General features: G+C 46.6%; 1 protein-coding gene across 20 annotated transcripts in view; it reads left to right on the forward strand.

The window, feature by feature from the left end:
* PTAFR (platelet activating factor receptor) overlaps window positions 1–14,661 on the forward strand; it is a 50,164-nt gene extending 35,503 nt beyond the window's left edge. For 6 of the 20 annotated variants that reach the window (XM_065577237.1, XM_065577234.1, XM_065577230.1 and 3 more), the window contains 3 exons: window positions 1,578–1,753; window positions 6,611–6,741; window positions 7,642–14,661. In XM_065577237.1, the coding sequence (XP_065433309.1) occupies window positions 8,753–9,838 (1,086 nt within the window). In that variant the 5' untranslated portion in view covers window positions 1,578–1,753; window positions 6,611–6,741; window positions 7,642–8,752 and the 3' untranslated portion in view covers window positions 9,839–14,661. Of the gene's footprint in view, window positions 1–1,577; window positions 1,754–6,357; window positions 6,742–7,641 lie in introns of all 20 variants that reach the window. The other 14 variants (XM_065577241.1, XM_065577232.1, XM_065577243.1 and 11 more) reach the window with 10 other exon arrangements.
* The last annotated feature ends 9,504 nt before the right edge of the window (window positions 14,662–24,165 follow it).

The raw sequence follows: 24,165 nt of genomic DNA on the forward strand, positions 1-24,165 counted from the left end.
GGAGTACTGTGTCCAGTTTTGGTCACCAATGTATAGAAAGGACTTAGAGAAACTGGAAAGGATCCAGAAATGAGCAACAAAGATGATCAAAGGGATGGAATGCAAGTCATATGAGCAAAGGCTGAAGGAACTGGGCATGTTTAGTTTGGAAAAGAGGAGATTGAAGGCAGGGCCGGCTCCAGGCACCAGCTTCTCAAGCAGGTGCTTGCGGCGGCCGCTCCGGAGAGGGGCAGCACGTCCAGGTATTCAGCGGCAATTCGGCGGACTGTCCCTCACTCCCCCTGGGAGCGAAGGACCGCCCGCTGAATTGCCGCCGCAGATCGCGATCGCGGCTTTTTGTTTGTTTGTTTGTTTTGTTTTGTTTTGGCTGCTTAGGGCGGTCAAAACCCTAGAGCCGGCCCTGATTGAAGGGGAACATGACAGCAGTCTTTAAATACTTGAAAGACCGCTGTGAAAAAGATGGAGAAGAGTTGTTCTCTCTTGACACAGAGGGAAGGACAAGAGGCAATGGGTTCAAACTACAGCATAGCAGATTAAATCTCAGGTTAAACTTCCTAACTGTAAGAACAGTAGGACAATGGAACAGATGCCTCGGGAGGTTGTGAAAGCTCCTTCACTGGAGATTTTCAAAGGGAGGCTGGATAGCCAACTGTCTTGGATGGCTTAAACACAACAAATCCTGTATCTTGTCAGGGGGGTTAGACTCACTAGATGACCTTTGTGGTCCCTTCTAACCCTATGATTCTATGATTGCTGTCCAGTTACAATGGCTATGGGAAGCAGAATTTTGCATTCGCTGGCCCAGATCCTGGGCTGTTATGTAAATCATCTTTGGTGCCCTGATCTTGGGGCTGTCAAGCACTAAGCCAGTTCCCAAGAGCAACACAGAATGGTCCAATGCTGCTTTAAGTTGTACCAGCTGACAATGGCCCCAGGGCTGTTCTGGGAGCTAGGGATTGTCAGGCACAAAGATACCCCAGGCCATGTCTTCTTTCCTCCAGTCTTAACCCCTACACCAGTGCCTGGTAGAGAGTAGGGTAGGAACGGCTAGGATGGCTCATCAACCCCTGAGGATCCCCTTGCAGAACAGGAGTCCTAGAGTGGCTGGATTCCCCAGGTTTAAGTCTGTTTAGTACTGGCGTAAAGATGCAGAGCTGACTATTTACTGGAGAATCGGCCCCTGTGGCCGTTGTGCATCAAAAATTCCAGCCTTTATGTGGAGTGACCAGTTCTCTAGCAATTAATTTTCTTGGATTTGTAAAGAAAAAGCACTCTATGCACAGGCCAGCCCCGCTGCTGGGAAAGATGCCATTCAAGTGCTGTTTGCTTCCTGACTTAACCACAGACAAGGGACTGCATTCCTACTTGGCCTCCAGAGGCGAATTTTGATGTCCCTATCTCTTTCAGGAACACAGCCATTAGAAGTAGAGTTCCTTTGATGAAATGCTACTGCTAATGTCTTTTCAGGGACACCCAGTCTTTGCTGTCAATTTGCTTTCCCCCCATGTCTTAGTTTATTTCTCTTTTCCTTCGCCCTGCTATCACATGACATTTCCTCTTCTCTAATGACTTGGCAGGAAGCTTTTGCAATCCTTTCAGTTCTGCAATTCTGATCAATAGAACTGTGTGTGCGGGGAGGCTGCAGCCACAGGCTGGGACGGACAGGACCTGGAAGCAGACCCAGCAAGCAGAATACACCACTGCTCTTTAAAGTTTGGCATTGGAGAGATCACGCTGCATCCATTCGACTCTGGTAAGCAGGGACTAGCTTTCACTAGTGCTATTCATATGGAATTCGCATTCTAGCCTGAATTTCTTAGAATGGTTTACCTGGGTGAGATTGCTGTACCAAGCTACCATGCTATTGTCTATCCTGTATTGGGGCAACATGGCCAGTGGACTGGGAATCAAGGGACCAGGGCTCTGTTCCTAGCTTTGCCACTGACTCGCTGGCTGATGTTGGGCAAGTGACTTCCCCGCTGTGTCTCAGTTCCCCTAGTATAAAATGGAACTAATGATGCTCACCCTTGTTTGTCAAGTGATTGGAGCTCACTGAATGAACAGGAAGTATCATGATCCTGGAGACAGAGGTATAGCCTTCGTTCCTGGCTTTGGCCATGCTCTTTCTGATTTTAGAGTATAACATAACAATGACTAAATGATGACCCTTCCCATATTGTTAGCCAATGGGTGGGGGAAGCCTGCCAGAGCACCTTTCATCTCAGTGGATCCCAGAGCATTTTATAGGCCACATCCACAGGAATCACTTCATCTATTGCTGAAATGCAGTCACCTCTGGCCTGAGCTCTTAGCAGCAGCATTACTTAAGAGTTTACAAGAAGAAGCAGAGAGAACGATGTACCCCCACTAAAGCTGCTGGGGGAATTCTTGGTAAACAGAACTAATTACCCAGGTTGGAATCTAGCCAAGACATCTGTAACAGGTGGCTTTGAGGGCTGGCCAGGGCTCTCAGCCTTCTACTTGGTTGAGGAGCCTCAGTCTTTAAAGCCAGTGGGGGCAGAGGGACCCAGGCCCTCCCTCTCCACCAGGTCCCAGCCCAGAGCCCTGTGCATGTCAACCTCTGAACTGGAGAATGGGGGGGATGGACGGAGGGAGGGGTAGCCCCAAGCAGGGAGTCAAAACGCACTGCCCTGGGCTATGTCCTACCAGTCAATTCAGTTTGGGGTGTGGCCCCTCTAGTCCAGTTTGCTTGGTGGCTTGCCGACCTCTCTTGGGTTTTGCGCAGCTCCTTTGGGCAGGGCAGCTGCAAGTTGGTTAGGGCAAGCCCCACAATGTCTCTGGGGTCGCTCACTCAGTTACCTGGGGTGCTGGGTACATAGGTCCCCTTCGCAGGCTCCCTTGTCTGGGAAGACAGTGCTCTCTCCCAGGTGGCTGCCTTGGCTGGTAGGCTAGAGCTCCTTCCCCTCAGGTAGGGACACAGGCAGCGGCTTTTTCCTTTGCCCAACCTCCACTCAGCCCCAGGCCCTGCCCCCACTGCACCCCTTACCCCAAGCCCCGACCCCACCTCTTCCCCACCTAGTTCTGCCCCCTCCCCCAAGCGTACCTCATCCCCACTTGTCCCCCTACCCCCAGTGCCTCCTGCACACCACCGAACAACTGATTGCGGCGGACAGGAGGCGCTGGGAGGGGAAGGAAGGCGTAAGCTGTCAGTGGGTGATAAGCAGCCGCATTTTTTTTTCCAGGGCTGGAGCACCCACGGAGTCGGTGCCTATGGGTAGGAAGGCAGGTAGCTCCTGCCTCTTCAGTCAGCCCTGAACCGATCCAGTCTCTGACCTTTTCTCCCCTCTCCAGGCCTGGCACTGTTTGCAGGGATAGCAGGGCGGGGTTAGCTGGGCCCAAAGGCTCTCCTTAACCCCTGCTGTTCTGACTGGCATCACAACACTGGAATTCATACCCAGATTGAAAAGTGCCATGGGATCTTTAATGATCACAAGCAATTAGTGCTTCATTTTATATCTCATTCTAGTATCAGGGCCCTCAGCAGAATAGTGCCCCAACATCATCCTCAGCCATTAGTGTAGTCAGAGAAGAGTCTGACCTCTGGAGTGAAATCACCCCTTCCCAGTTCTGCTCAGCAGGCCAGAGGGACTTAGTGGATCATGTGTACATCAGCTGGGTCACTTTCAGCACATTGTACCAGGACCTGCAGAACATGTTGTGCTGAGAGATGAGTATGCACTGGACACATTGTGCTAGGACACCTCTTCACTGGGCCAGGACACAAACCCAGGCTGAGATCCACTGGCCCTGCCATTGTTGGGATGGGAGTGTTGGACATGTTCCATCAGGACAGGTACTCCTGGGGCTGGAATATGTGAGGCATATTTCCGCAGGACACATAAGTATGTGTAGCACTTAACATGCTTTACGGATGGGGAAACTAACGAAGACACAGAGAGATGTAGTGATTTTTTTCCTAAGTCACACAGTGAGACAAGGGCAGAGCTGGGAATGGAATCCCAGTTTCCACTCCAAACCTGGTGCCCAATCCAAGTCACTGAGTGGAGATAGGCACGTGATGAGCTAGATATACCTGTTCAGTCTGGGACACAGCCTGAGGTGGTCAGACCCTCCAGTGCGCTGTGTCATGCTGGTGCAAAGGTTACTATGGCACAAACCCCTCCTGGCAAAGAGTGTATCCCCAGAGTTCCCTCTTGCCCAGTGGATCTCTGACTGCTGGGCAATATTGTAAGTTAGAGCAGCCTTCAGGCTGGAGTTGGGACTGGGACCAGGATGGCCCCTGGATATGGGGAACACAATGGTAATTTAAAGCTACTTTCTTAACCTGGTGTCAAGTATCAGAGGGGTAGCCGTGTTTAGTCTGAATCTTGCTCCAATACTTCTGTTAGTATTAAAGGTGCCACGGGACCCTCTGTTGCTTTTTTCTTAACCTGACTTCCTAAGCTGCACTAAATGCCTTGGTTGCAGCAGCCGAGGATCTGTCCATTTATGCTGGGATGCACACTTGGTGAGCCAGGATGGCCTGAATGTGCGGCACTCACTGGGCTGCAATGCTCATTCCCTGGACTAGGCCTACAGGATGTGTGGGGAGACAGGAACATGGTTATTGCATTAAATAGGCAGAGAAATCCTGTCTGTTAGGGCAAGTGTGATGCACTAGGAGCGGGAAGCCTCTAGGAACTTGGTAACTAAATTCCTTTGCAGGCTGTACTCTCCCATATATTCTGTACTTCAGTGCATAATGCTGGCCTCCTTGGCACTGAGTAGAATTAATACAAAAGGTTTGTTGTACACTCAGCATCAACCTCCATTCACTGTTAATTAGGGTTACCATATTTAAAAAATAAAAAAAGAGGACACTCCACGGGGCCCTGGCCATGCCCCTTTCCAACCCCGGCCCCGCCCCAACTCCGCCCCTTCCCCACCCAACTCCGCCCATTCCCCAAAGTCCCTGCCCTAACTTCCCCTCCTCCCTCCCAGCCACGCGAAAAGGGCTGCCCAAGCGCTACCGGCTTCACCGTTTGCTGGGCAGCCTCCAGACCCTGCGCCCCCGGCCGGCGCTTCCCCAGCACAGCTGGAGCCCGGGTGGGGAAGTGCTCAGCCGGGGGCACAGGGTCTGGAGGCTGCCTGGCAAACCATGAAGCCTGTAGCGCTTGGGCTTCAGGCAGCCCCCTTGCCTCCGGACCCTGCGCCCCCGGCCGGGCACTTCCTCTCCCGGGCTCCGGCTGCTCTGCTCCTCCCCTGACTCTTCGGCTCTGTTTAAGAGCCAAGCTGCCCGAGCCAGCGCTACTGGCTTCGGGCAGCCCCCTTGCCTCCGGACCCCGAGCCGCCGGAGCAGAGCAGCTGGAGCCCAGGAGGGGAAGTGCCCGGCCGGTGGCTCAGGGTCCGGAGGCAAGAGGGCTGCCCGAAGCCAGTAGCGCTGGCTCGGGCAGCTTGGCTCTTAAACAGAGCCGAAGTCTGAGTCAGGGGAAGAGCAGAGCAGCTGGAGCCTGGGAGGGGAAGTGCCCGGCCGGCGGCTGGGGTCCGGAGGCAAGGGGGCTGCCGAAGCCGGAGCGCTCGGGCAGCTTGGCTCTTAAACAGAGCCGAAGAGTCAGGGGAGGATCAGAGCAGCTGGAGCCCGGGAGGGGAAGTGCCCGGCCGGGGGCGCAGGGTCTGGAAGCTGCCCGGCAAACCATGAAGCCGGTAGCGCTCGGGCTTCTGGCAGCCCCTATGCCTCCGGACCCTGCGCCCCCGGCCGGGCACTTCCCCTCCCGGGCTCCAGCTGCTGTGCTCCTCCCCTGACTCTTCGGCTCTGTTTAAGAGCCAAGCTGCCCAAGCCAGCGCTACGGGCTTCGGGCAGCCCCCTTGCCTCCGGACCCTGCGCTGCCGGAGCAGAGCAGCTGGAGCCGGGGAGGAGAAGTGCCGGGCCGGCGGCTGGGATCCGGAGGCAAGGGGCTGCCCGAAGCCGGTAGCACTGGCTTGGGCAGCTTGGCTCTTAAACAGAGCCGAAGTTTGAGTCGGGGAGGAGCAGAGCAGCCGCGGGAGAGGAAGTGCCCGGCTGTATTTTTCCTGGACATGTTCAGCTTTTTGGCAATTCCCCCCGAACGGGGTTTGATTGCCGAAAAGCCGGACATGTCTGGGAAAAACCGGACGTATGGTAACCCTATGTTAATTGGAAAACATTGCTGGTTTGACAGCCAGGAGCCCAAAGTCCCCTTTCTCAGTCACAGCATGGGCAGCTTCATGCACACGCTGACCTAGAGGGGTCACTTCCAGGAGAGAGTATAGTTCAGTCTCCACAAGCCAATCCTAGTTTAGATGGATGGATGGACAGAGAGAAGCAACTTCAAAGCCCCTGGTTGGTGCAAACAGAGATTTGATTGTATTTCCCCACAGTGTGTATTCCAGATGATTCCTCTTGCCCCTTGCTTGAATAGTGACCCCTACCCCCACCGCACTGGGGAACGAAGGCCAGGAGGTGGCCTTGCTTGGAAGGATTCCAGGATCTGATTTAAATTAGCATATGGTGACTCTGCCTGGACATCTCCAGGCTACTAAATATAGTGCAGCAGCCGCATGAGTGAATCTCTGGGTGCAGCAGACACGATGGATTGGAACAAAGCCACAAAAAGGCTCCTTTACTGAACAGGGTGGGGAGGACCAGGCTCAGAGGTTAACCAGCACTGAACAGCATCACCTCAATCCAGAGCCCTCTGCATATGCCAGGGCAGGAACACTGTGCTAGCTGTCAAGGCTGATGGACTCCTCCAGTAGCAACAGGTGAGTTTGGAGCAAACCTCTAGCTCTCTTTTAGCAACACCCCTCTCTGTGCTGCCAGGTGCTGCTGGGGGTGTTGCAGCCATGGCAGTATCTTCCCACTGCTCTCTTATGGCAGTCAATATAAGCGCTGTTTCAGTGCTGCTGCTGAGTGAGCAGCCTGACTGAGCAACAGCTGGCACCATGCAGCTTCTCTCTGCAGTTTCCCTCAGCGGATCCCAGTCTCCCAGCCTACAAACTCTTCCTCAACTTGGATGTCTAGGAATTACCCCTTTCCCATTTGGGGCCCTCCCCCTCCCTGGCCAGGGGTCTTCTAGCAGAGACAGGCAAGTCGCTCTTGAGAGGTGCTCTATGGGCAAGGTGACATTGTGAGGAAAACAGGGGCATTTGTTTGTGTTTTCCACTCGGCTCCTGGCGAGGCGTTAGGGACAGATTAGTTTCCTGTATGTTCTCTTCCATTGATAAGTCAGCAGAGACTCCACAGGGCCTTTCCAGAGTGCGACTGTGCCCAAACTCCAAGCACTGCTGTTGAAAGGCTCTGAACACACCCACTGCCATGGGCTGCTTGTCAGTAAACCTGCAATGGAATGGATCTATTTCATGGGACATGCACACCACACTGCACCCTGGAGTGGGTGGGGGGAGAGGGCTGGGCGGCACCACCACCAGGGGCTTTGATTATGCATTGGTTGGTTCAGCAGGCATCATAGCTCACAGCATATTTATACAGTAAAGTCATGTTACAAGAAACTCAGCATCTGTCCCTATACAAACACATCCCTCCCTCAAAGAAATGGGTGAGCTCTTAGAGGTGGAGCTAACAGAGCTCACTGGGCCTACTGTCCCATATACTATATGTGATTAACTAATGATTCTGGTTTCTCTGTGTTTATGTGGCAATAGGTTGTTGCTTGGTCAACAATAAAGGAGAAAAGAGAGGAAGTAACCTATGTGAGAAGGGACAGTGACGCACAATCAACCTGTGGAACGCCTTGCCAGAGGATGTTGTGAAGGCCAAGACCATAACAGGGTTCAAAAAAGAACTAGATAAATTCATGGAGGATAGGTCCATCAATGGCTATTAGCCAGGATGGGCAGGGATGGTGTCCCTAGCCTCTGTTTGCCAGAATCTGGGAATGAGCGACAGGGGATGGATCACTTGATGATTACCTGTTCTGTTCATTCCCTCCCTGGCACTGGCCACTGTCAGAAGACAGGATACTCGGCTAGATGGACCTTTGGTCTGACTCGGTAGGGCCATTCTTAGTTCTTATGTTCAGTGCAAGTCAGATAGGCCAGCAACAATTAAAGAGCAACTTCCTCACCACACAGCTCTGGGAAAGAGACTGAGATTGGAGGGGCAGGTGGGGTAGGCAGATATGAACTTGTAGGGTGACCAGCCATTCTGTATTTTAAAGAACATGGCTTATGTGGTGCCTAATGCCCTGTGATATGATCAGTGTCCAAGAAGGAGACTTTAGGAAACACATCTGATTTCCAGTAATAACCATGGAAATGCTCAGGTACTGTGATACCGACATAGGGTTTGTATCATGAGTAAAACACTTTCAGGATAGGCTCTGTCCCATACTTTACAGTTGGCTTCTTCAAATCCCTGGAAAGTCAGGATAAGGAAAGTGATAGAATGAGTAGTTGGCTGTGGAACTAGAGAAGTAAGGGAGATTGGACCACAGAGCAAGTGGGCATAGGATGTAAGTAGGTATGAAACTGGAGGAATACTGAGAAGAGGAAGGAGCGGAGTGGGTGGGGGGCAGACAGCAGGGTGGGTGTCTGAGGTCGAAGAGTGAGAGGAGAGATCAGAGGGGTGAGTGGGCACAGAGGAATGCAGGAGAACTCCTGCAGTCAGAGGGGATATGAACTGAGAACAGACAGGTGGCTTTGGGGCTTGGCAGTGGCCCTACATGCTGTAATCATATGTTTTGTGTTCTTAGAATAAGAAGAAAAGAAGAGGACAGAAAATTTTCTGCCTTGGAAGAGTTGGGTCAGTGACACAATGTCCTCAAAGGGGGGAACTCTTTCACCCCTGAATGACACCTCATGTGGGGCGGACTCTGAGTTCAGATACCTCCTTTTCACCATATTCTACAGCTTCATCTTCATTCTGGGCTTCATTGCCAATTGCTATGTGCTGTGGATTTTCTGCCACGTTTATGCTTGGAGGAAACTAAACGAAATCAAGATCTTCATAGTGAACCTGATAGTGGCTGACCTGCTGTTCCTAATCACACTGCCCCTGTGGATAGTTTACTATCACAACAATGGAAACTGGATTATGCCTCCATTCCTGTGTAACGTGGCCGGCTACTTGTTCTTTGTTAACACCTACTGCTCCATCGCCTTTTTGACAGTCATCACATACAACCGATTCCAGGCAGTGACCAAGCCCATCACAGCCGCTCAGTTCCCCACCCGGAGAAGGGGTATCTTCCTCTCCGCAGCTATCTGGGTGGTGATAATGAGCAGTGCTTTGTACTACCTCGCTAAGGATGGAATTAATGAAATTAACCATGGCACCATCAAGCGGTGTTTTGAGAGCTATAACACCTCTACCTCTGACAACAATGTGCCCGTCCTCGCCAGCCACGTTGTCATATTCATTATTTTTGTCTTCATTTTCCTGTTTATACTGGTGTGTAACTTGTTCATTATCAAGACACTGCTGACCAAGTCAGTGCAGCTGCAGAAGAGCACCCATGTCAAGCAGAGGGCATTCAGGATGGTGTGCACTGTCCTGGCTGTATTCATCATATGCTTTGTACCTCACCATCTCGTTGATCTCCCCTGGACCCTGACGGTCCTAGAGCTGTGGCAGAAGGAAAATTGTCCGTTGCGCCAGCAGCTCAATGATGCCCATCAGGTGATGCTATGCCTCCTGAGCACCAACTGCATGCTGGACCCTGTCATCTACTGCTTCCTCACCAAGAAGTTCAGGAAGCATCTTTCAGAGAATCTTAAAAGCATGAAAGGGAGTCGCAAGTGTTCCAGGCAAACCACTGAAACAGTGATCGAGGGCACAGTGCCCATCAATGACCTCCCCACCACCCCCATGAGAAATGAATATAGCCCTATCTCCTACTGAGCAGGGCTGGGCCACTTGTGTCATCAGCTTCCTCCCACTAAGCCAGGCCGGAGAGGGACACATCAGTGGGCCAGATCTCTGCATTTCCATCAGGAAGAGGAATTATGACCATTCAATCCCTGTATTCACAAATGCAACCAGAGGAATAGGGACCCAGCAGGGTCTGCAAAGGGGCACCTTCTGACACATACCGATGCTTCATGGGGCACTAATCACAGCTCAGTTTGTTTTCTTTTCTGTAAAGAAAAATGCCATTGACCTTGTACAAGTCTTTCTCCCTCCTCCTATCTCCTTGTGGGATCTGTCAGCACTTTAACATGGGAAGGCAAGGGAATTGCCATGAGGCGAGCTCACCCTTATGAATGACAGAGATTCTATGGAATCTGATCCAAGTAACCAGCCTGGAGAGAAGGGGTGTCTGTGAAAGTCGATGAGTATTGGTGATGTGCTGGAAACCTCAGCCATAGCTCCCCCAATCCCTGGGATCCCTATGTATAGATTTTAAGGCCACCAGGGACCATTATCTAGTCTGACCTCCTGCATATCACTGGCTAGAGAATGTCACCTATTCCTAGACCCAGCCCAATAACTTCTGGTTGAGCTAGCACATATCTTTCAGAGAGACCGAATATCAACTGAAAACCTCCAAGTGACAGAGGATGATTGCCAGCATAGGAGTTAAGATAGCAAATTAATTTAATGCTGCTTCATCATCGCTTTTATTTATTATAGATGGGATTATAAAGAGGGAGTGGCCATTGTCCCTAAGCTTGTGCTGCTGGAAACAAAGAAATGTAGCTGGTTGCTTGTTTGAAGACTGTTTTCTGGTATTTTATCATTAATAAACCAACAGCTTGTGGCCACACCCCAGGGCACCCTCCAAACCACTCAACTGCTGCCGTGGTGTTAAGTCCAGTGCAAAAATGTCAAGGGTTTTAAGCTCAGGCATTCAGTCCAGGGTGAAATGGACCCTGCTCCAAACAGTGCTGGCGGCAGACAATTTGGGCCCACAGAAAGCTGGCTAGCCTGAGGGTGCCAGGCTTGGTTACAGAGCAGAAGACACTCAAGGCTCCTTGTCTAACCCTGAGTTGCTCAATACTGAACTTCCTTCAAGCACAGGAAGTAGAACAGGGTGGGGAACTCGGTTTGGTTCTTACATGAGGTTTTGGTTCCTCAATTCTTCTAGAAAAATTTCCCAGCTGGTGATGGGAAAAACTCATCTGCCACATTGACACTGGAAAAGGTTATTTATACCAGTTAGCAGCAGCCTGGTGATACCAGCCAGAGAACTGCTAGGAGTGTTTGTGTGGCAAACTCCAAACCTCTCCAATCATCCGACCAACAATGGTATTATATTATGCCCATATTTCACTGAGAGGATTCCCAGCTCTTCGATCCCCAGTCATCACTGGTGGACCACTGAAACTTTGATATCTGTGAATGGGCAAAAAGTTTAGACTTTTCCTTTCTACTAAGTACCTCACAGTGGTCACCCATGCATTCAGATGCTACAGTGCAGGACATGGATAAGAACCCGATCAGAACTGCATGTGCCTTTGCCTCCTCTAGGCAAGACTACTGCAATGATCTCTGCTTAGGGCTGCCCATGAAGACTACACAGGGGCTTCTTCTAGTGCAGATATGGCCTCCACTTGATTATTAGAGCAAACCATTCTGAGTGCCTAACACTCATGCTCAAACCTTTGCCTGGGATCCCTGTTCATTTGGAATGCAATCCAAAGTAATGGCAATGATCTTCAAAACTCTTAGTGGACTTACTTGCTGGAGGCACCGCCTCTCACATTTATGCCCCACTGTGACAGTTATTGGAGGATGTGGTGGCACTCCCCAGGCATGGTAGCAGAATTTTCTGGTTTTGGAGAACTCTCCCATTGGCGGGCCTCCATTACTTGAGTTTTGCAAATTTCAGAGAACAATGGAAGGGGGTGGTGTTTGCTGCAGAGTTTAAGTGTGTTCATTTTGTACTGTGTGTTCCTGGAAATCTTGCAATAGAGACTAGTTTATGCTACACATTGTGGATAACTTTGTACAAATATGTTTTGCTCCACTGTGCTTAGCTGCTATGGCAATAAGTGCTTTACTACTAGATGTTTGCATTTATTATCAAAGGGCAAAGACAAAGATATTTGCACAGGACAGACAATGCACTCCAGTTGGAATTTTTTTTAAACTTACCCAAATCATTTAAAATATATGTTTAAAAATTTTGCTGAGTTTTTCACTTCTGCTTCTGAGATGATCATTTCAATTTTAGAGGAGGAACAGGATTATACTAATGGGAAATTGTAAACTGCATGCAGGACAAGGATGTCCTGGCCTGACTTAGCAAAATGGATCCTCCAGGAGAGTCTTAAATAAATATAAGACTCTGCCCACTTGTGCGCAATCCTCTAATATTTTTTCTACATTCACCAATAAATGGGGAGGAGCGGTGTGAAGGGGACATGAAGAGAAATGGGGTAGAAAAAAGTGATGTTCTCACCCAGACCAAAATGTAGAAATTCATAAATCTAGCCAAGCTGGATGCTTGTGATGAAATACGCACACATTTTTAAGATAGTGCAAACAGGACTATAAGAATGACATATGTAATGATGAACAGAATCAGGGGATGAGGACTCAGACATAAAGGCCAGAATGGACAATCACAATCATCTAGTCTGACCTCCTGCACAATTGCAGGCTACAGAACCTCGCCCAACACTCCTGCAATAGATCCATAACCTCTGGCTGAGTTACTGAAGTCCTCAAACAATGATTTAAAGACAGAAAATCCACCATTTATTCTAATTTAAACCAGCAAGTGACCCATGCCCATGCTGCAACAGAAGGTGAAAAAACTCCAGAGGAATATTTCTATAACAATGAATAGATGTTGGGGTAGAATTCAAAGGCAACTGATACTGTATTTAACCTTCATTTATTTCCTTTGGTGCAGTAGAAAGTACAACTAAGGTCTACAACCCCGCAAAACCAGGTTGCCATGATATCGCACCGTGTTCACTGGCAGCAATCTTTTTTTTCAAACTACCAAAGAGTAGACTGTCTGGAATGACGAAATAGAAGATTAAAACACAATCTAACCTGTTAAGGGAAAAGGGAAAGAAATGAGGTTTCAGTAGGAAGCCAACTTCTGAAACACTAGCTTGAGCCAGTAGCCAGTAACAGGTCAATAACAAGGAGCACTTTCCAAAAGACTGGGAAAGGGAAGAGCTTTGCACTTTGCTTAAAAAGGTGGGCATCAAATATGCTGGGTTTGAATAGTCCGACTGAAATGATTTAATGGCTGAAAACCAATTATTTTCAGAAACTTTCTGTAACAGAGCAAAATGGAGAGAAGAAAGGTGGTTCCATCCATTACAATGATGAAGTGAGGGTAATGGACAGTACAGAGGACAAACAATTGTGGAGACCCATAAAGTGACTGTTTAGGTCTCCATAAAGTGACTGTTTAACAGTCATATGAAGAATCAGTATTGTGAAGAGGGTTTCAATTTTTTTTTTTCAGATTAAGTTTTACATTGTGATTTCTGGTAGGTGAAGTTGAGACCGAATCACCACCTTGCCTGCTGAGAGGATTGATGGTAGCTGTATTCCATGAGCATAAATATTCTCTCTCAGGGCCAACTGCAATACCCCTATTCACATTGAGTAGTCCTACTGAAACCAATGGGATTATATGAGAGGTAATGTACGATTCAGTGTTAAGAGTACCAGCTTGAGGGCCAGGTTATAAAATACTAGGGACCAGGACTCTCTTTTTAGTTGTGTCTTGTATTGCACTGAACATGTTATAATTATATTTAACAAGTAACTAATTCTCAATAAACCACTTTCACACTCATTCAACCTGGTTTTCATTTCTCAGCTGAGTGAAAGGCTTTTACTAGAGAAATTTTGGTTTGGATGTGCTTGTCCTTTCTCCAGTTGGATTTAGCTAGGGAGGTGCTGATTTCCCAATGCCAAGGAATTCTACATGTAGCCAAAAAGCTGTGCCAGATTGGCAAAGTTTATCTTGCATTTACCCTTTGGGCTGCTTGCGAGGATATGGAGGATGGAGTTAAAGAGTATATTCATCCACACATCTTTGTTCACATGATCCACTACATTGTGCCCAAACTACTGTATTACTGGCCATTGCCAGGGAACAGGTTGAGACTTAACATCAGGGACAAGTCAAGTTCCCCTCCTCATTATTGGCAAAGAGTTTTAAAGATTAACCTGAACCAAAACTCTGGTTTTCAAGTTTGGGCCCATTTCTGTTAAAAGAAGAACAGGAGTACTTGTGGCACCTTAGAGACTAACAAATTTATTAGAGCATAAGCTTTCGTGGACTACAGCCCACTTCTTCGGATGCATATATCTGTTAAAGGAGACCGTATGATCTCAAGGTCAGTAACTGTGATACTCAAACTACCAATCATTCCATGTGGGAATCCCAAAGCACTTTCCAAACATGAATGTGTTAGGAAGTATTATTATCCTTGTTTTACAGAGGGATTTACACACAGGAAGTTAATGATAGTGTTAGGATACTGCAAGCTGCTTAGGGGAAAAACCCCAAATCAGCAACCAGTAACTAGTTGCTTGTTTCCCCCCTGATATCAGTGATCGAGAACAAGGGCACATTTAAAACTGATCAAAGGAAATATTTGTTTGCACAGTGCACAATTAGCTTGTAGAACTCACTACCACTAGATATCATCTATAAAAGAGCCCATTCTGTATTCAGTGCAAGGTTTGAGTGGAGTGCAGTAAACAAGGCCAGAGACCACACACTGAACAATGAAGTTAAGGAAAAAGACTGAATAAGAAACCATTCCCTGAGCATCATCCAGTCTCGGCACAGAATGATGCAGGGGTCATGGAGAAAAATAAAATGTGATTATGTAATTAAAGATTGTATCACATGGATATGCATTGGGCAGGTGAATTAGGGTTGCAAGGGCAACAGTAATTCTGGCATTTCCTAATTTCTGAGTGCTTGATTTTGCTTCACATTCTTTCAACACAGTTTTTGGGTAAGCAATCCATAATTACACTGATGGCTATAAGTGTTAGTAAAAAATACTAGTAAAGCAAACGCTGGTTTACTAAGTATACCTCTCAACCTTCAAACCTGCCAGTGTGTGACACAATCATTCAAAAGGTGTGACTAATGACCAAAATGTGGAACACCTGTGTTGTGTTACGTGTAGTACCAGGACTCACCACTTGGACAAAATCCAGCCAGACTGCTGTGATGATGTGGTGAGAAAAACCTTTTTGCTTTAAGTTCACTTAGCTTGTTAAGTTAGATATTTTTTACCTTTTATTTCTTTGTAACCAATTCTGACTTTTATGCCTCATTACTTGTAATCACTTAAAATCTACCTTTCTGTAATTAATAAACTTATTTTATTTTTTATCTAAACCAGTGTGTGTTTGGATTGAAGTGTCTGGAACCTCCATTTAAGATAACAGGGTTTGTGCATATCATTTTCTATAATGAAATGACGGACTATGAGCTTGTACTAAACAGAAGGCAAGAACTGGGCAGGACAAGTCTGGGACTGGGAATTTGCTGGTGTCACTGCAATATAATTCAGGAGTGGCTGGCTGCAAGCACTCATAATTCAGCTGGGAGTGATTTTGCATGCTGGAGGCTGTGTGTATACAGACTAGGAGTGGTTGTTCTCATAGTGAAGCACTGTAAAAGGCAACCCAATTGGAGAGTTGAGGGGACAGAGCTGTTTAACAGTCCAGCTTGTACCCTGGGAAATGTCATAACTACCGCTAATTGGAGCTGAATTATTTGTACTCCCCAAAGGATTGAACTTCTGCTGCACCACAAAACCTGATATGTGTGCCTGGGGCAGCCCTCACTGGAAATGCCAAAGTCAGGGCAGGCTGCAAAAGGGAGAGCAGATACCCACCAGTCTTGTGAGTAACACTGAAGTTAAACTCCCCAACCAGTCACACTGGTTATCAAGAAGCAAAAAAAAAAAAAAAGGGAATCACATAGTCCCCTTATTGCATTCCAGTTCTCTGGCTCCCAGTCAGCATCTAGATCCACTACAGTGAGAAGTTATTTTAAAACTCTGTTCACTATACAAAATGTTCTTCTGACCCCAAAGGGCCCACATTGCCAGGTCAGTATTAAGTTGGATCTTACTGAAAATATCACACTGCCAGCCAATCCTTTAGCATCTAAAATGAAAGGTTTATTATAAAGAAAAAAGAAAGAACAAGAAGAGTTGTTAAATGGTAAAGCAGTCACATACAAAGATTCAAAGTCCATGTATCAGGTTCTTAGCAGTATTGGTGTCTGCTGGCTTGAAAGTCCCTCTGAAGTACATCCACAGCTTGTTCAGAGCTTCAGTTTGTAGCAAAGTTCCTCCAGAGGTAAGAAGCAGGAATGAAGACAAAATGGAGATGATGCAGCTGCCCTTCAGTCCTTTTGCCATGTGGCTGGTACTTCCTTTGTTCCAAACACAAACTCATAGCACATGGCATTGAAAGGCCTTAGGGTTCTCTCCATAGGCATGCTCTTGCATGCCTTGCTAAGGCTACGTCTTCACTACGGGAGGTGGGGGGGTCGATTTAAGAAACGCAAATTCAACTACGCGGATAGCGTAGCTGAATTCAACGTATCCGAGCTGACTTACCCTGCTGTGAGGACAGCGGCAAATCGACCTCCGCGGCTCTCCCGTCGATGGCGCTTACTCCTACCTGCGCTGGTGGAGTACAAGCGTCTATTCGGGGATCGATTGTCGCGTCCCAACGAGACGCGATAATTCGATCCCCGAGAGATCGATTTCTACCGCCGATTCAGGCGGGTAGTGAAGACGTAGCCTAAGTCATAAGGTGTAGTCCCTGGCCCTTTCAATCAGTTCATTCTACAGTTGATGTCCCTTAATGGGCCATCAAGCAGGCTTAGTGCTGATGCTATTTTGTCAGGGGGTGTCAGCCAGAAACACAGCACAAGTTTGGAAATACAGATATACCCTACAGATCTATAATTCCTAATACAAACGTGATACAAACATATAAACAAGATTATCATACTTTGCAAATCGTAACATTTTCAGATACCTATATCTTACATAGCATATCTGGTCAGATTCCTTGCAATTTTACCAATATTGGTATCAACACTCTTATAAAGTGATCCATATATTCCATACAGTGTCATACCGGATACCATACTAATGTGGAGAATTAGAAGAATTCTTCCATTAACTCCGCCTCAAAGAATTCTTGCACAACAGAGATACCACCACACACAATTACCACGTCCTCACATACAGTCATAAAAAAAAAATCATCTTACTGGACACCCCACAATGGATGAAACCACACTCTTAATAATTACATTGATTGTCTCAGGAAAAAATGGACTGTGAAATCCTTAACATCACATCAGTACAATCTCTTCACCACTGAAAGGGCAGCAATACAGCCCGTGAAATCCAACCACCAAATAGTGGTTCAATAGACAAAGGGGGTGCCATTGTAGTCCTCAACCGTGATGACTACGTTACCGAAGCCAACTGACAACTCTCCGACATCACCTACTATAAAGAATTCAAAGCAGACCCCATATCACAATTTACCAAGGAATGTAAGGATATTATCCAATCCTTCTCCAAATAACTCCAAGAGAAACTCTACAACCTCATCTCCCATGAACCTACCCCAGGGACCTTTTTGCTTCCAAAATACATGAACAAGGGAACCCAGGCAGACCCATCAGATCTGGCCATGGCACTCTTACTGAAGGAATATCAGTACTCATAGAAAGCATCCTCAAACCACTCACCACACAAAGAGCCAGCTTCCTCCAGGAGACTACTCACTTCCTCCAGAAACACTGCAACATTAACAACCTCCCTCAGAACACTATCCTTGCCTACCTATACACCAACATCCCTCACAATGATGGCATCATTGCCTGCCTCCAATATTTACAAGATAATGAACAATACTCAGATATCCACCCCAAACACATTGCCAAACTCTTCCATTTCATCCCCTCACCCATAACAATTTTACATTCAACAACAAACATGCTATTCAAACCATGGGAACAGCCAGGGGTACTAGGATGGCTCTCCAATATGCCAATCTCTTCATGGGCCACCTTGAAGAAGAATTTCTGGACAAATGCACCACAAAGCCAATGATATACCTGATCTACATTGATGATATTTTCATCCTCTGGACAGAGGACCTTCATAGATATCCACCACAACTTCAATAACTACCACTCATCCATTGAACTCTCTCTAGAACACTCTCACACTAGTGTCAATTTCCTGGACAGCATGATTAGCTTCAACAATGGAACCCTACAGACAACTATATAAATGAAACCCACGGATTGCCACACCTACCTTACAGATCCAGTAACCAACCAAAACACACCAAGAAATCTGTTATCTACACCAGGCACTCAGATACTACAGAATATGCTCTCAGGAGAAAGCTGGGATATACACCTTAACACACACTTAAAGCCACCTTCACCAAACAAGGACATTCCACCAGAGAAGTAGATTGCATCATGGAATGAGCCACTCAAATACCCTGATAGAACCTGCTTCACTACAAAAATAAAACCTCCTCCGACCACAAACTGCTAATCCTACCACCCCACACTGGAACCCATATGGGGTATCATCAAACAATTACAACCCATTCTCAATGGGAACCACATCTGAAAGAAATCTTTCCCGAACCCCCTCTTCCGGCCTTCAAACAATCCCCCAACCCCTCCAAGCTCATCATCAGAAGCAAGCTCCCCACAGACCAGGACAGCAACTCATAGCAACACTAGACCCTGCCAAGACAACAGATGCAAAACCTGTAGCCATACCTTCACTGCTACAATGAGCAACACTCCCCACAACACACCTTTCAAGATCCACGGGTCCTACGTATGCCTATCACATGTGGTGTACCTCATCCAGTGCATTAATTGCCACAAAAACAACTATGTGGGTGAAATGAGACAATCACTATGCTATCAAATGAACTCACATGATAAGACGATGATAAAAGACAAAAACACCATATCACCTGTGGGTGAACACTTTTCACAAAGCAATTACTCTATGTCTGACCTCTCAGACGGCATCCTCAATGGAAACTGCACCCCACGTTCAAATGGTGACTCTGGGAGCTTAAATTCATAGCTGTGCTAGACACTAAAAATAAATGATTGAATATAGACACTGGATTTGTGGCTTATTACAACTATCTATAGTTCACTAACCCCTCCCCATCCTGACTGAAGAGGTGTTAACAGACCACTTCACCTTGATGGGCTGTGACGGGATCCCCACGGTGCAACCTGGACTGTGGGATCGCTGAGTCCTCTGAACCCACCAACCTGGGTTGCCTCTCACACTGTGATGCTGATGTCAAGCTACAAACCTCTGATAGGCACTGCACTTATACAGACATCCACAGACAGGGACACACCCAACTGAGTTACATGAATGATTTCCCAGTCACGCATGAAGCATCAATACAGAGGTTCCAACCAATTCCCCCCAACTCCGCAGTCTTGCACCCCAAAACTGTACCGTCTTGCATTGGTCAGAAGCCTGGCCAGTATAAGGTCATTACCTAGTTTGCCACTCCGACAAAAGGGTAGTGGGCGTGCAACAGCACTTGTTAACCAGAGCTGAGATTTCCCAAGCACTTCAACCAAAACACACTGTTTTAGGTAAAATATAAAACAGATTTATTAACTACAGAAAGATACATTTTAAGTGATTATAAGTGGTAGGCATAAAGGTCAGAGATAGTTGAAATGAAAAGTAAACACACATTCTAAATCCTAACATTTAGTCTAAGCAACAGTTGAATCAAACAATGTCTCACCCTGACAGATAGTACAAGCAGGTTATAGTTCCTCAATACACAGTCTGGGACTACCTTCCAGCCTGCAACCAAACTTCCCCAGTTCAAAGTCTTTGTCCTCCAGACATTCTTCTATGGTGTTGAGTTAGAGGGATGGGGAGAGAGAAAGAGAGGGGCTAAGTGATTATATCACTTCCATTCTTTTACACTTTCTTCCTCCTTGCTGTGACGAGGAGATCAGGAAGTCCCCACTGGTCAAGCAGTCTCCACTGCATACGTGCCTTCTCTTGTTGTACTTAAAGTACTGCACAGGATCTTTTCAGGGGGAATAAGGCAAAACGCCACATTTATTAGTAATACATGTATTCCTTAACACTGTATCATATGCATATAATATATTACACTTACACTCACACACACACACACACAAACACACTCCGTCTTGTTGTTACCAATTAGTTGCTCCCCTTAACTTCACTGGCCAGGTGAGTTAGATGGGGGAGGGGTGGAGCCGGGCTTCTGCCGATTCGGATCGATGCTCCCATGTTGACAAGATGAGACCCGGGGTCCTCTGCAAGACACCTCACTTTTATAGCAGCTTTCCTCTTATGCAAATCTATACCAGATTCAAACTCTGTGTCTGTGTCCATTGGTCCTTTGTGCTGCTTTCTTTTGAGTGTTGTCCCAATGCTGCAAAGAGGGTGTTTCCAAAAGAAGGTGCTTGCTTCTAACCCCCGAGGCCGTCGGTATGTTTGCTTGTCTTTAATGAGCCCACTTGATACGTTTTATTGTCCTTGGGTCTGGCTCCCAGCCCCTCTCCAACAGTTGAGGCTGTCTGGAGGTGCTGCCTTCCATGCCTTGCTCATCCACACTTCATTCATTCAACAGGGCAATTGATTAAGAGTGGGGGGGGAGAGCTCTTGTTCTACTGCTAGCAAAAAGAAATTTTTCTTCTATCTTATTCTATCCTTAGGGGCTATAATATTATACCAAGGGCAATGCAAAGTTTCTAAATGAGGCTTTGATACAAAGTCCCATGAAAACGGAGGTCACACGTGGGTAGACCCACCACAAGGTTATATAAAGAGGCACAATGTAAAGTCATATGAAAATTATCAGAGATTTATCTACACTCTAAGGAGTCTCTGAGATAGTGGATTCTTTTCTTGATGGGTGCTGATGAGCCATTAATGCTGTCTGGCTACCGATGGCTACTCCTTTGTTGTAACTGAAAGGCTGGTTGTGGGTGTTCACAACATATTTCAGAAACACACACAAATACTTCATAACTTCACGTACAATGATGGTACATACAATCCAACAGGGTATTAATGTTCAACAGATCAAGACTTTTAAAATGATACCTCACAAGGTATACTTTGTACAAAAAATATCATAATCATATCACAGTGGTCAATATGGGGGTTCCAGAGTGCTACTTTGAGGTACAGTGTGTCCTGAGAAATAGGTATTATCTACTTATGCTAAACAATCTGTTCCACCTCGTATTTAGCTGTGACACTCATTTCCCAGACCGGAAGAAGAGCTCTGCGTAAGAATAGAATAGAATATCAGGGTTGGAAGGGTCCGCAGGAGGTCATCTAGTCCAACCCCCTGCTCAAAGCAGGATCAATCCCCAACTAAATCATCCCAGCCAGGACTTTGTCGAGCCTGACCTTAAAAACCTCTAAGGAAGAAGATTCCATCACCTCCCTAGGTAACCCATTCCAATATTTCATCACCCTCCTAGTGAAAAAGATTTTCCTAATATCCAACCTAAACCTCCCACACTGCAACTTGAGACCATTACTCCTTGTTCTGTCATCTGCTACCACTCAGAACAGTCTAGATCCATCCTCTTTGGAACCCCCTTTCAGGTAGTTGAAAGCAGCTATCAAATCCCCCCTCATTCTTCTCTTCTGCAGACTAAACAATCCCAGTTCCCTCAGCCTCTCCTCATAAGTCATGTGCTCCAGCCCCCTAATCATTTTTGTTGCCCTCCGCTGGACTCTTTCCAATTTTTCCACATCCTTCTTGTAGTGTGGGGCCCAAAACTGGACACCCTATTCTAGAAGAGGCCTCACCAATGTCAAATACAGTGAAATGATCACGTCTCTCGATCTGCAGGCAATGCCCCTACTTATACAGCCCAAAATGCCGTTAGCCTTCTTGGCAATAAGGGCACACTGTTGACTCATATCCAGCTTCTCGTCCACTGTAACCCCTAGGTCCTTTTCTGCAGAACTGCTGCCTAGCCATTTGGTCCCTAGTCTGTAGCAGTGCATGGGATTCTTCCGTCCTAAGTGCAGGACTCTGCACTTGTTCTTGTTGAACCTCATCAGATTTCTTTTGGCCCAATCCTCTAATTTGTCTAGGTCCCTCTGTATCCTATCCCTACCCTCCAGCGTATCTACAACTCCTCCCAGTTTAGTGTCATCTGCAAACTTGCTGAGGGTGCAGACCACACCATCCTCCAGATTAATGAAGATATTGAACAAAACCGGCTCCAGGACCAACCCTTGGGGCACTCCGCTTTTTACCGACTGCCAAGCTTGAAAGCTTGTCTCTCTTAACAATATAGTAGAGGCCTCATAGTTCCAAACACCAGAGTTACAAACCTACCAGTCAAGCACACACCTCATTTTGAACCGGAAGTAAACAATCAGGCAGCAGCGGAGACAAAAAAAAAAAAAAAAAAAAAGCAAATACAGTGCAGTACTGTGTTAAATGTAAACTACTAAAAAAAAATAAAGGGAAAGCAGCATTTTTCTTCTGCATAGTAAAGTTTAAAATCTGTATTAAGTCAATGTTCAGCTGTAAACTTTTGAAAGAACCATAATGTTTTGTTCAGAGTTACAAAAATTTCAGTTATGAACAACGCCCATTCCCAAGGTGTTTGTAACTCTGAGCTTCTACTGTAGAAGTTGGTCCAATAAATTCTCATTCACCTTGTCTCTCTAAAACCATAAGCGACAAACTATGTTTAATCGTTTTAAAGGCCGTGTTTTCATTGTGTGAATTATATCATTAAAAAAAATATCTAGTCCAGTCCCCTGCACTCAAGGCAGGACTAAGTATTATCTAGACCGTCCTTGACAGGTGTTTGTCCAACCTGCTCTTAAAAATCGCTAAGGATGGAGATTCCACAACCTCCCTAGGCAATTTATTCCTGTGCTTAACCACCCTGACAGTTAGGAAGCTTTTTCTAATGTCCAAACTAAACCTCCCCAGCTGCAATTTAAGTCCATTGCTTCTTGTCCTATCCACAGAGGTTAAGAACAACAATTTTTCTCCCTCCTCCTTGTAACAACCTTTTATGTACTTGAAAACTGTTATGTCCCCTCTCAGTCTTCTTTTCTCCAGACTAAACAAACCCAATTTTTTTCAATCTTCCCTCACAGGTCATATTTTCTAGACCTTTAATCATTTTTGTCACTCTTCTCTAGACTTTCTCCAATTTGTCCACATCTTTCCTGAAATGTGGCGCCCAGAACTGGACACAATTCTCCAGTTGAGGCCTAATCAGTGTGGAGTAGAGCAGAAGAATTACTTCTCGTGTCTTGCTTTCAATACTCCTGCTAATACATCCCAGAACGATATTTGCTTTTTTTGCAACAGCGTTACACTGTTGACTCATATTTAGCTTGTGATCCACTATGACCCCCAGATCCCTTTCTGCAGTACTCCTTCCTACACAGTCATTTCCCATTTTGTAGGTGTGCAACTGATTGTTCCTTCCTAAGTGGAGTATTTTGTATTTGTCCTTATTGAATTTCATCCTATTTACTTCAGTCCATTTCTCCAGTTTGTCCAGATAATTTTGAATGATAATCCTATCCGCCAAAGCACTTGCAACCCCTCCCAGCTTGGTATTGTCCACAAACTTTATAAGTGTACTCTCTATGCCATTATCTAAATCATTTATCAAGATATTGAACAGAACTGGATCCAGAACCGATCCCTGCAGGACCCCACTCGTTATGCCCTTCCAGCATGACTGTGAACCACTGATAACTACTCTCTGGGAACGATTTTCCAACCAGTTATGCACCCACACTTATAGTAACTCCATCTAGGTTGTATTTCCCTAGTTTGTTTATGAGAGGGTCATGCAAGACAGTATCCAAAGCCTTACTAAAGTCAAGATATACTACTTCTACCGCTTCCCCCCCCATCCACAAGGCTTTTTACCCTGTCAAAGAAAGCTATCAGGTTGGTTTGACACGATTTCAGAAGAGAAGAATGAGGGGGGATTTGATAGCAGCCTTCAACTACCTGAAGAGGGGTTCCAAAGAGGATGGAGCTCGGCTGTTCTCAGTGGTGGCAGATGACAGAACAAGGAGCAATGGTCTCAAGTTGCAGTGGGGGAGGTCTAGGTTGGATATTAGGAAACACTATTTCACTAGGAGGGTGGTGAAGCACTGGAATGCGTTACCTAGGGAGGTGGTGGAGTCTCC

This window comes from Chrysemys picta, chromosome 23 (genome assembly GCF_011386835.1).
Source record: "Chrysemys picta bellii isolate R12L10 chromosome 23, ASM1138683v2, whole genome shotgun sequence".
NCBI lineage: Eukaryota > Metazoa > Chordata > Testudines > Emydidae > Chrysemys > Chrysemys picta.